This window comes from Podarcis pityusensis (genome assembly GCF_964106645.2).
Source record: "Podarcis pityusensis genome assembly, chromosome: 2".
In the NCBI taxonomy this organism is placed as follows: domain Eukaryota; kingdom Metazoa; phylum Chordata; class Lepidosauria; order Squamata; family Lacertidae; genus Podarcis; species Podarcis pityusensis.
This window is the reverse complement of record NC_138029.1, coordinates 74,328,606-74,341,453: the sequence shown is the minus strand read 5'-3', so window position 1 is coordinate 74,341,453 and position 12,848 is coordinate 74,328,606. Positions and strand designations below refer to the sequence as shown.

The 12,848-nt window shown below is 40.4% G+C and overlaps 1 protein-coding gene across 6 annotated transcripts in view; it reads right to left on the bottom strand.

Moving 5' to 3' along the window:
* Nucleotides 1–12,848, bottom strand: part of DOCK3 (dedicator of cytokinesis 3) — a 138,096-nt gene that overhangs the window by 65,860 nt on the left and 59,388 nt on the right. For all 6 annotated transcript variants that reach the window (XM_080996384.1, XM_080996383.1, XM_080996379.1 and 3 more), the window contains exons 15-18: nt 7,151–7,275; nt 4,324–4,486; nt 3,092–3,198; nt 1,033–1,204 (exon numbers count right to left, since the gene is read on the bottom strand). In XM_080996384.1, the coding sequence (XP_080852510.1) occupies nt 1,033–1,204; nt 3,092–3,198; nt 4,324–4,486; nt 7,151–7,275 (567 nt within the window). The remainder of the gene's footprint in view (nt 1–1,032; nt 1,205–3,091; nt 3,199–4,323; nt 4,487–7,150; nt 7,276–12,848) is intronic.

Below are 12,848 nucleotides of genomic sequence, written 5' to 3'. Positions count from 1 at the left end.
AAAGCACTCATGGGAGGTTTAGAGCAGGACCAGTGAGGGGCATGGCTTGGAGAGGGTGGGATAAGAGGATTGGAGAGCCAGATTTGGCCTCTGGGACTGAGGTTAGATTTTTCTAATAATTTGGCTTTTTAAAAATTAGAACTTTATTTAAAATTTTATTTTATCATTAACATTATTTATTACATTTATATACCACCTTTATTTTCCAAGAATCTCAAGGTGGTGTATATGGTTCTCCTCCTCTCCATTTGATCCTGAAGACAACCCTGTGAGATAGATTAGGCTGAGAGATGGCGACTGGCCAAGGTGAGCTTCATGGCTAAGTGAGGAGTCAAACCCTACTCTCCAAGGTCCAACACTCTAACCATTACACCATAGCACTGTGCCACAACTGTGACTTAACTTGGAGAGGTTAACCACAGCAAAAGGGTTTTTTAAAAAAATTGAAATTACCTTTTACCTCATATTTCATTACTACGTTCATAAGACACACAGCTTGCCCCAAAAAGCAGTCTTTCCAAATTAGATACATACTGTAGGCAGCTATAGCTACTCAGCAGAGATGGACTTTGGCAATATGAGGGAGGACTAAAATACCTCCCTCCGATTTCTTATTTTCACAATGATTGCTTTTGGAACAGAGATTGATAGAGCACCCTCCCTCCTTTCACCTTCTGTTCCACACATGCTCTGAAGTGCACCCTCAGCTCAGCGCCATGCTCAAGAGAACCACCCACACCACCCCTAAATCTGGCACTGCACTCAAAGACCCCTTTCTCTGTGAATATATAGCAAATATTGCATTTATTTGTTTATTAAACTTGCATATCGCCCTTCATCCATAGATCTCGGGGTGGCTTGCAACATAAAAAGTACAAGATTAAAAATGGGAAATATGTAATAAAAACAAAAGCAAGCCAACAACCCCCCCCTCAAAGGACCATGCATTGCATTATTTCAATGCAGTATACAAAGCACCCCCCTCTTATCTTTTTTGTATCCCATGATTTCTTGAAATGAAAACTGCTGTACCATTCTGGGTGAGTTTGGTAGAAGAGAGCTGAGTAGAGATTGCAAATGACTCTTTGGTGCTGCGCTGGAAAATCAGGCTTGAAGGAATGTTGGGACAGCCATTATAGTCCTCTTTGCAGCATGGAAGACCCAGGTAGAGGGCATGGTTATTGAATGTGCTGTTTTCATCACACTGTAGACATAAAAAAAGGACATCTGCTTTAGCTGGAAAATTATATATGCTTTACTCCATGTATTGCTGTGCCACTAAACAGAATATGGAGGACTTTATATGGATTCTAGGCATGCAGACATTCTGTATTCAGAATACAGTGGTGCCTTGCAAGACGAAATTAATCCGTTCCGCGAGTCTCTTCGTCTTGCGGTTTTTTCGTCTTGCGAAGCACGGCTATTAGCGGCTTAGCGGCTATTAACGGCTTAGCCGCTTAGCGGCTATTAACGGCTTAGCGGCTTTAAGAAAAAGGAAACAAACTCGCAAGAACTCGCAAGACGTTTTGTCTTGCGAAGCAAGCCCATAGGGAAATTCGTCTTGAGGAACGACTCAAAAAAACGGAAAACTCTTTCGTCTAGCGAGTTTTTCGTCTTGCGAGGCATTCGTCTTGCGGGGCACCACTGTATGTATGCTACTCATTCAAACAGCACACACTTTGGAAAACAGCTTTCTATCAGTTCAGAAAGATCAAACTTCCTCAGTTTAGTGCCCTCTAGATATTTTTAACAACTCTTATAATCTCTGACCATTTGGCATGCAGGCTGGGATTGATGGGAGTTGGAGACTACTACAAAAGTTTTGTAATAATTAAAAAGTTACATGCACCTTCCATTTCAATTAACTTCCTTTTAAATAGCTAGGTTATACCTGGTAAAAATAAAACACCTCTGTTAGGAGTATATATAAAGTATAAAATAATACATCCCTGTGCTAAACATGATTACTACAGCAGAAGAGATTTTATTAGCAGCTTGCTTCTCAAGGCTTCTAAGCACAACCTCTATTTATATCCAGATATTAATTTTCAGTCGAGTTGATGTACTGTTTATAAGCCTCTGTAGACCACCTTATTCCAGTGGTTTCCAATCTGTGGGCTGCAGACCCCTGAGGGGCTCCTGAGTTATCCCAAGGGGTCTGCTAAGCATGACTGGCGGCAGCAGTAAGGGCCCTGACTGCAGACTCAGGAGCTCAGAAGGACCCATTCCTGTTGCACCCGGTGTCTCCACTCATTAGCCACCCTCCTCAAGGACTAGATATGGGCACAGGAAGGCATGCAGTCTTTAGAGGGGAGGGGGGGGACTCATTTTTTCACCCTGTTACAGTGGTACCTCGGGTTAAGTACTTAATTCGTTCTGGAGGTCCGTTCTTAACCTGAAACTGTTCTTAACCTGAAGCACCACTTTAGCTAATGGGGCCTCCTGCTGCAGCCGTGCAGCTGGAGCACAATTTCTGTTCTCATCCTGAAGCAAAGTTCTTAACCTGAAGCACTATTTCTGGGTTAGCGGAGTCTGTAACCTGAAGCGTATGTAACCCGAGGTATCACTGTACAATGTTGTCCCAGGATGGTCTTAGTGTTGTGCAAGAGAGGGAACATTTTCTATGATAATTTTGCATAATTAATAAGTTTAACTTTTTATTTAAAAAACTATACCCACACAAAATTAAATTAAATTAATTTAAACTGTGGACCTTTCATGAACTGAGGTGTCCCGTCCTCCCAGCAAAATTCAAGACTGTAATCATGCATGGCATCTATCCTGACCCCAAATATAAAGCAGGATACAAGTATAAAAACATAAGGAAGGGAAGAGGAAGAGGAAGAAGGAGGAGGAGGAAGAGATGGGGAGGGTATTCTAAAGAAAGAGTGAGAAAGTTAAGATGCTTGTGAAGGTCTATCTGCTCGCAGTATCTCACAATTTGTAATGTACCGTAACAGACAAATCAAGATCCGTACAAACACTTATTTTAGCAGATCTGAACCATTATAGATTTACTCTACAACACAGTGAAGAGTGAGATGAATTGATGGTAGACCTATAATATATGAAGAGTGTGGAACTATCGTACCTTATAAACATAAAGCTCATGAATATCATCAGAAAGGGTGGTGCCATCATCTCTCATTAGTGGTGTAAATGCAAAGCCAAAAAGCTTCTTTTCACCTTTATCTTTTGCTGCAACAAGAAACAAAATGTTTACATGAATTCTAGTAACTACCAAATTGGCATTTTAGCCTGTCCCTGTAACTTACAATAGATAGAGAAAAGGTTTTCCATGATGCCTATTTTGCATTTTCATAATTCTGATTGTGCTTTCTGCAGTCATAAAATATTCTATATCATGAATCAGACATAACAGCCACAGTCCTATGTCTTCAAATGCAGGTTATAAAGTTGGGGGAAGAGCAAGTTCAATAGAGATATGGAGAAGTGGAGCTGAACCCTTTCCTGCGTTCTCTTCCCTTCTTGCCAGGCCATTTTTTCCTAGTCAGGCTTATGGCAACCCCTTCCCACTGTTGCAACACTGCACCTCTATATATATCTACTCCCCTTAGGGAGTCCCCTTAGGGAATAAACAAAACACAACCCCTGGCTTAACATTATGTCTTAACCAGGAAATGCAGCTTGTTTAGCTCAAACAAATCACAACAAGGAAGCCAACAGCAGATCATGGTTTCCTTGGAGCAAAACAAAGCACAACCCCAACCTCTGACATGGGAACTAGGCTAGTGACTACAACACTGATTTTTTGTGACTATGCCTTTCAGCATTAGGAGAATATGTAAAAATCAATATCCCTATCACAAAGGAAGAGTGTAAGCCATGTATTTTGCTAAAAGAAACAAAACTCCAAGTACTGCACAAACAAAGAAAGACCATTTACTTTGGAATGGACCTCAAAAAAGATGCTCCTAGACGAACTCAGAAAGGGAACTAAAACAGAATATATATGTTTCTCCAGAGCCCAAATTCCATTTTTTGCTTAATCTGTAATATCTAATTTGCTAACACATCTTCCAGCCCTCAACACTTGATGAGGGGTTTATCTATTAGCCAGTTCAGGATCTGACATTGCTACAAATTATTCCAAATAACTGCCTTGTTAGAGGTTGTTGCAGTTGTTTTTACTGCAGCTATCAATGACTGAAATGGTAATGAGAACATGCCCTAACCACCATATGTTTTCAAGCTATTACATTCTCCTAATCCTTTGCAAAATCAGCACAGAAATAATCTACAGAAGAAAATCAGCCTATGAAAATTAGGTATCTTCCAGACAGAGAACCATGTTGCACTCACTGGAACAGTGCCTGAACTCAAAACGGAGGTGAGAACCACGGAACCTGTCTATGGGAATGGGAAGTTTGATGACTTCTCCCCAACGAGGGCTGTTGCTGTGATAGAGGACAAAGGAATGATATAGACTCCTACTTGGCTCTCCCGAGCCTAAACTGATGCAGTCCTGGGGGGAAATGAAAAAGAATACAGAATAAGAATAAGAATAAAAGAATATCACATTACAAAAGATACACAATAACACCAAGGAAGTATCATGTTAAGGATGCAGAAACACAGCATACTGTAATCAGTCCAATTCATATCCAGCTGCTAAACAATGTGACGGACAGATGCAAAACTTTGAAATACAGAACTCTAGAAACTCAAGAAGGGAGGAGTCTAGATTTTTAAGGAGGAGGAGGAGGAGAAAATCAGAGGAGCAAATAGGGAGGGAGTGCTAATGATGTTTCTCATATAATAAGTGCTTTTTCTTATTAAATAACTCATTTCTTATTTTGAGAGATACAGAATTCAGGTAAGATTTTGAACTCCTAGGAATTTTCTGCCTCTTTAATCACTAGCCATTCAAGCTTCTGTAAGTGAAAAGTGGGAATCCTTAGAATAGTCTGTCCTATTTTTTTTAATTAGCAGAAAGAAGAAAGTTTCAGGTGAATAATTATCACCTAAAAATAAAACAGCAACTAACTCCCTACTCTGAATTACTCCAAAGCACCAGGACTTTGTCAATGATGTTTTAACTTACCGTAATAGCAAACAAAACAAAACAGAAAACCCACTCAATTTAAAAGGCCATAGATTGTTTACATAGCCAAAGACCTGGGAGAAGAGGAATGTTTTTGCCTGGTGCCTAAAGATACATAACAAAGGTGCTAAGCAAGCATCTCTGGGGAGTGTGTTCCACAGGTGGGCAGCCACTAGCCTGGGGAGAGGCGGTCCTTGAGGTATAAGCCATTTAAGGCTTTATAGGTCAAAAACAGCACTTTGAATTGGGCCTGGAAACTAATCAGCATCAAGTGCAGTCGGGCCAGGACTGACGTTAATATGCTCCAATGAGCAGCCTGAATTCTGCGCCAAATGAAGTTTCTGCACTGTCTTCAGAGGCAGCCCCACATATAACGTGTTGCAGTAATCTAACTAAGAGGTTGTCAGAGCATAAATGACAGAAATTAGTCTGTCCCTGTCCAAATAGTGGTGCAGTTGGGCCACCAGCTGAAGGTGATGGAAGGCACTCTGCCCCACTGAGGCCACCTGAACCTCAAGCGACAGCAATGGGTCCAGAAGGACCCCCAAGCCACATATCTACTGCTTCAGAGTCAGTGTAACTCCATCAAGAGCAAGCAACTTCCCATCTTTCCAACCCACTAACAGTGCCTTGGTCTTATCTGGACTGAGCTCCAGTTTATTGGCTCTCATCCATGACCAAGGCAAGACAATGTTCCAGCACATTCACTGCCACATCTGCAGATGAAAAGGAGAAGCAGAGCTGTGTGTCATCAGCATACTGCTGAGAGTGTACTCAAAAAGTCCAGATGACCCCACTCAGTGGTTTCATGTAGATGTTAAACAGCATGAGGGATAAAACTGAATGCTGAGGAACCCCACACTGAAGGCTCCATGGGGCTGAAGAACATCCCCCCCAAACATCCCCCTCTGGAAACGACCGTCCATGTAAGAGCAGAACCACCGCAAAGTGATGCCACCCACCCCAGCTTGGATAGACACTCCAGAAATATATGATGTTTGATGGTATCTAAAGCTGCTGAGAAGTCGAGGAGAATTAACAGGGACACATTTCTCCTGTCTCTCTCCCAACAGAGGTCATCATACAGGGTAACCCAAGCAGTTTCTCTTCCAAATCCAGGCCTAAAATCCAACTGAAATGGATCTAGAAAAATCAGTTTCCTGCATGAGCGCCTGGATCTGGCCCACAACCACCCATTCATGAACCCTGCCCAAGAAGGGGAGATTGGCAACTGGCCAGTAATTACTTAGATGTTCCAAATCTGGGGGAAATTAAAATTGTTGTTTATTTCTAATATGCCTACATAAATCAAGCACTGTGCATAAAACAAAATAAGGAGCACAGGCCAGGCCATCAGGCTTACAATCTAATTAGGCTTACAGACAAAGGAAGGGGAGAGGTTAGGAGATGATAAAGGAGTGAGATAGCGAGTAAATGTGATATCTTCATTAGGCATTCCAATACACCAGAGGAAGGAGTCCAATGGATGCTGGGGTGTAAGGCGTTCCCGTGATGGGAAGTAGCAAAGAAGAGAGAGTTCACAGCTAAGTAACAAAGGATATAATATTATCCTTGCTTAAAACATTTATATGTGACCTTTCTATACAATTAAAGCAGTTTACAATATATCACATCTACCATAAAACTAAATGAAATAAGAAGAGTAAAACCAACTCATTAATCAAATTAACACAGTGGATGATCTTGGATGAGTTACCATTCCTCAGCCATGTAAAAATAAAATGGCAGCAAATTATGTATTCTGCTCTGAGATCCTTGTGGAAAGAAGGGAGAAAGGTAAAAATAAAATAAATAGGTCCCCTCAGTGTTAGGGCAGGACTGAAAACAAATGGGATTGACTGAGCAGCAATGAAAGGCCCTTTGATCTGTAGACAGATATTTTTCCTGATTGAGATTTTTTTTTATTTGCTTTCATTGCTTCAAAGATCCATGCAAGTAACCACTGTAATAATTTCGTTCAAATAACTGAACAGAAGAAATTCAGTTTTTCCAAATTTTAAAAATCTGAAAGTAAGTGACAGAACTAAAGTGATGCTACATTTAATAGAAATTATATCTATTTACCTTTAGAATCTCTCCATCTGCATAAAGAACATACATAGTCACTTCAATGTTCTTCTGAACACTTTTCCCACCTCTTTCAAAGTCTCCTTTCTCTAAAGTCAGGTACAAGTCATTGCGTATATCACCTACACAAGAAGAAATAAATTTTTTTTAGAAAATGAAATAGAAAACGTGACAATTCTGTGAAAGCCAGTGATGTTTTATTCACAATTCTGATGGGAATCCAACTCATTCCAAGTATAAAATAAATAGTTAATAAAAAATGAACATTTTAACACCAGTGCATTAAAGTAGATGGCTGTTAGTAATGCTTTATGAAGTCTGAGAATTCGGTAAATCACTTAGGAGACAAAGGTGAGGGAGAGGAAGTACTTTTTTCGTATTGCTTTGCTAAATTCTCTGGTTAACAAATACCGTATTTTTTGCACCATAACACTCACTTTTTTCCTTCTAGAAAGTAAGGGGAAATGTCTGTGCGTGTTATGGAGCAAATGCCTACGGATGGTGGGGGGATCTGCTGCAGTTGTGAGCAGAGGATCCATGGTTCCCCTTCCTTCCCTCCTCCGTGGCTTGCTTTGAAACAGCAAAGCGGGAAAAGAGCCGCTGATCACATAGCATGTCAGATCACATAGCATGTCCACGGCTACAGCTTGCACCAAAAAAATCACGCACCCACTGTTGCCTGGGGCCGCAGTGGTGCAAAAACGTGGTTACAAAGCATGGATCCACATGGATCCTCAGGATTTTTGCATTGGGCTACCCCAAACTCACCGTCAGATCACATGTCTGTGGCCACAGCATGAACCACAAAAATCATACATCCGCTGTTTCGTTTAGAATATTTTTTTTCTTGTTTTCCTCCTCTAAAAACTATGTGCGTGTTATGGTCGGGTGCGTGTTATAGAGTGAAAAATACGGTAAATTATCAAAAACACTCCTGAGCATGAGCAGCAATGGCTGAATAACCACCTAAAGGAAACATCCAGCCCCTGCTACGATTTCTCTAGCCTGTGGGCTGTAAGCAGCTGGGCTGCTCAGCAATATTCATCAAACAATTCTACTGCAAAAGCAATGCCAAATTTCTGATATGATTGGCGCTTCTCCTAACACAAGATGCCTCAGAAGGCCTTTGCATCATTGCCAGGAGGGTCCTTCAGCCAGGAGGGCTGGATTTCCCCTGGAGCAGGCACATAGTAAATGGGGGCAGTAGTGACATCAAGAGATATCTAGCCCCTGAACAGTTTGGCAACAAATAACAAATAATATAGTTATCCATTTAGTTACCTCAAGTGTCAGTATTTGAGTACAACTTTACCAAGAGGAAAACTTCTTTCATCATATACTTGTCTATAATATAAATTTCAACTCAAGTGAAATGAATGAAAAATCTCACAAGTTTCCTCCTGGATTCCTGCCTAACTTGCAGACCTAGTATGGGCTGCAACAGTGGGAATGCTTACCCACTTTTCAAGCCGTTCAAAGAGATTCCTGTATCTAAGAAAAGCAGTAGCTAAGTGCAGAATGTAGCAGAATTTCAGCCCTTTGTTGATTTAAATACGACTGAAAAGTGTTTCAGCAAGAAATAATAATATTTTTTTCCTGTCCTACATGGAAGACTCTTTCTACTACAATGCTAGGAATAATGCATGAATTTAAACATGAAACACTATTTGCTTTCAGACAGAGAAATGATCTCATTTCTAACACAACTGCAATTTCCTCCCTTATAGTATGCTTCTCCAGGAAACCTAGTAATAAAATCTATTCCTATTTTTCTTCCCCAAAAGTATATGTATTATTATTCCTGCATTGCAGAGGGTTGAACTAGATGATCCTACAATTCTATGATTCTATATGCATGAAGATTAGCTAAAATACTCTTCATTAGCAATAATTACAAAGTTATATTTTATTCCCATTTTGTAGTGTTATAAGATCAATTTAACCTAGATCATAGGCAGCCTGTGCATGGAATACAGAATAGCTTTTACTGCATTAGTCCTTAGACCACAGCAGCAGATGTGTGGAACAGAAGGCTGCACATCCCTTTCTCCTTCTCCTCTTCCTTCCCCTGCACCATTTTCTGTCATTTAAGGGGTATCACCATCTACATTTCATCTAACTCTATGTATTCAGTATTGTGGGTCCAATTCTGTGGAAATCCCTTCCAGGTGAGTGGGGTGGGGGAGAACCTCCCTACTGAACTTCTGGCACTTGGAAAAGACTCTTCATTTCAACAGGCATTTTAAATTAGTTTTTGTTTTGTTTTCATGCTTAATTTTAATTGTTTGGTTTTTTTGGCTGCATCCCTTTTTATCCCTACTGTACACTTGCTTAGAAACTGCAATATTAAGCATTCTATGCATTGTTAAAATAAACAAATAAATAAATAAGGAACGCCTGCCAACCAATATTGTGGGATGCAAATGGCTTTCAGTTTCAGCTCTGTTCCCCATTCAACCAGTAACACCAGCAGCTGTTGACCCTATACCTAGATATTTTCACATGCTGCAATGCACACACAGCCCCCAAATGGTTTGAATCCATGCTTTTATCCACATTGCCATGTGAAGGAAAATCTATACTTTCTTCTATACCACGTACTGCAAAACAGGAGTGAAATTAATAACTGCAACATCTGAGTATTATGGATAAGTATCGCGGCCAGTCCAATATATTTTGCTTCCTGAAAAAGGACGATATTGCACTCCCACTCCCATTCAAGTACAGAAGCTGACTTAAATAAGCTGAATCTTATTTACATATTGGCAATGGGATAGTGTCCTCCTGAGAGCAGCAGGGGACCTATGAGTGTAGAACAGGCCAAGTGGCACACATAGCTCTGTCCACCAAGAAAAGGCCACAGGAGGAGCAGACTGGGAACTGTGAAATGACATCCATGTATTCTGTCTGCTCCTGTGTCTGCAGCAAAGAAGGACCAGAGTGCAGGGGCGCAAAGGAGTACTGAAAGACGATTTATCACTCTCACACACCTGGCTATCTCTTTCCACCTGACTTTTCAGGCTTGGACAGCAGAGAGCACAAGAAGACAGCCTCTTTGTCTCTTTCTATAGCATTTCAGACCTATTTCCCTGCTTGTAAAAGCAAAGGGAAAAGAGGCAGATGGGCACAGGGGGAAGCAAGTTCTTGGTTCAATTTCTCTTTCCAATTATTTTTCTTTTTTCTTTTTTGGAAATCAAAAGCAAAGAAGTAGCAGAGAAGCTCAAAAAAGATCATCTTTCATTTCAAACCTCCCTCTTTCTCTCCTCCCCCACCTCACCTTACTTTATTTTCCTGCTGTGAAAAGCAAAAATATGAGCAGCAGAAGTAGCAGCATGATGCATGAAGAAAATAATTGTGTTCTACACTTTCCTGTCTGTTTCATCAGCAACTAATGTCTTGGTAGTACAAAAATGCTTTCTTCGATTATGTTAAGTTAGTGTGCACACTGACCCCCTCCCTCCCTTCCCCCTGCCCACAAAGTAGTAAAATTAGTCGCTGACTAGGGATATAAGGAGATTAATACATTCCTTTTTCAAATAAATACATTATAAAACTGATGGAATATATTGTTTCAACATCAACTCTCACATGATTAGGATTTTTTAATGCAATCCAATGTGAAGGAAGTTCGACATTTTCATTCTGCACTTAAAGAAGAATTTTTTTTATGATGGGAAAATACAACTAGTGGAGCAGGAAAAAAGGCTGTTGGTGTTAGTCAAGTCATCTGTGTCTTTTTTGTCTCTGCCCCCTCATCTTATTTTTTAACATCCAGCTTGCTGAAAGGTTCTAAGGAACTTGAAAGTTTAAACATTATTTTATAACATTTTGGTTGACCTAACAAAGGCACTGCCCTAATACAGTGTTTTGAATTTTTCATGTGGGCCAACACATCTACATTTACTCTGAATATAATTGTCTTGCTATGAGGTTGTGACTTCTGCATGGATAGCTACAAAAAACACGCTTGCTTTGAACTTAATGCTCCTGTCTGAAAAGTTCTGTCTGAAAAACACAAGCATAAAGACTGAAAGGAACACATGCCTTTACATAAGCTACTGTGATGGAAAACTTGTGTTTGAACTAAACAGCATTGATTTTCTGTAACTCTGCTTTGTACATGGATGGATCTTAGGGGACCGAGGATTTCCTGTTGCTACCAGTCTTTATTTTGTCTGGGATAGCAGTAGCTTGGGAACTTTGAGAGGTGCTTATCAAATGTAAATGGAAATCATCTAAGAAGTCTGATGGCTTACTTAGTTCTTTGTTGTGCTAGCAAGCTCCTCTAAATTTCTACAACTTAGGAAATTAAGTAGTAGAATCCTAGGTACCTTCTTTCCCCAATAACTCCTGAGTCACAGCCCACCTGTGCTTAATTGGCTAGAAATTCCAAACTCTTCTAGCATCCATTTTGAAATAGTTTTGATGGATGCCTATATCTCTGTACTTTACCAGACTGGCTTTAATATGGTCTCACAAACGCTCAAAGATACTCCACATACCTAGGTAAGTTACTTATGTGTGAGGAGTGGGAGGTCGAAGAAGGACTCATAGCCTTGCCCTTGTAGCGTGACTTCCAAAGTAACCCTTCCAGAAGTGCACCTACCTTGGGTCAGAAATGTCTATAGGGGTGGGAGCAGATACATATCTCTGAATATGACTCAGGAACTTAGTTTTAGGTTTCACCCACACTTCCACTTGTTCTGTGGCTAGAAAGCAAGGATCTAAGCAATTTTCCATTTGTCCTGTGCTTTCCAGCACTAAATCGGAGCAAATGTCAATCCAGAGAAAACCCAATAGAGGTTTGCTCCGATTCATCTGTAAACAGTGGCTTTTCCGCAGGGAAAGTGGTGGGATGAGCGAAGTGTGGATGACCCCTTAGTCAGAATGAGCCAGACTGTATAAAAGGGGTTTGTGCAACCCCTCAAGTGAGAAATGCCCAGCATATAGTCTTCCTGCAAAGTTGTTGATTTGTTAATCTTTATCAGCCTCAAGCATTCCATGAAAAGTATGGTGCAGGAATGGGAAAACAGCAAGCAATAAATGGACAGAACACAGTAAAGCAAAAACTTACACCCAACTATCTTCATCTCTGCGCCATTAAGAAAGGGGAGAGAATGAAGGGAAAGTAAACAAAGAGCTAGGAAACTTTAGACAAGAGAAAGAGAAATAAAACCCAACATCACTCACAGTTAAAAGATGATACATGCGCTTTTCATCAGACACTCAAAATAAGACTTCAAATGTGGTAAAGAGAAGAGATGCTATTTTGATAAGCAAACTTGCTCGTAGGGTAGATTGACCAGAAATTTGTGTTTATACATAGGGCACAAGCAGGGATCAAAGAGCTACTTTGCACAAGACTAAGAATTTGCCATTATCCAGTGGGTCTCTCTTTTCTTTAAAGTAAATCTTCGATGCCCAGTCACAAACTAGATTAGTTAAACCCTTAGTTTTACAGTTGTTTGCTATGCAACACGGGATGATGCTGTTCAAGGAACCAACGTCCAAAAGGACCCTTGCATGCATGGAACAAGTTGTAGAGCAATTTGAATTCCGAACACAGTTCAGAAGGCATATGCTTCTTTCGTTGTTGTTGTTACCAACATACATGGATCCAAATCATATAAAATGCTAAACCATACTTTAGTACACTTCTCCATCCCTCCTCTGGTGCAGCCACAACAAGATTGAA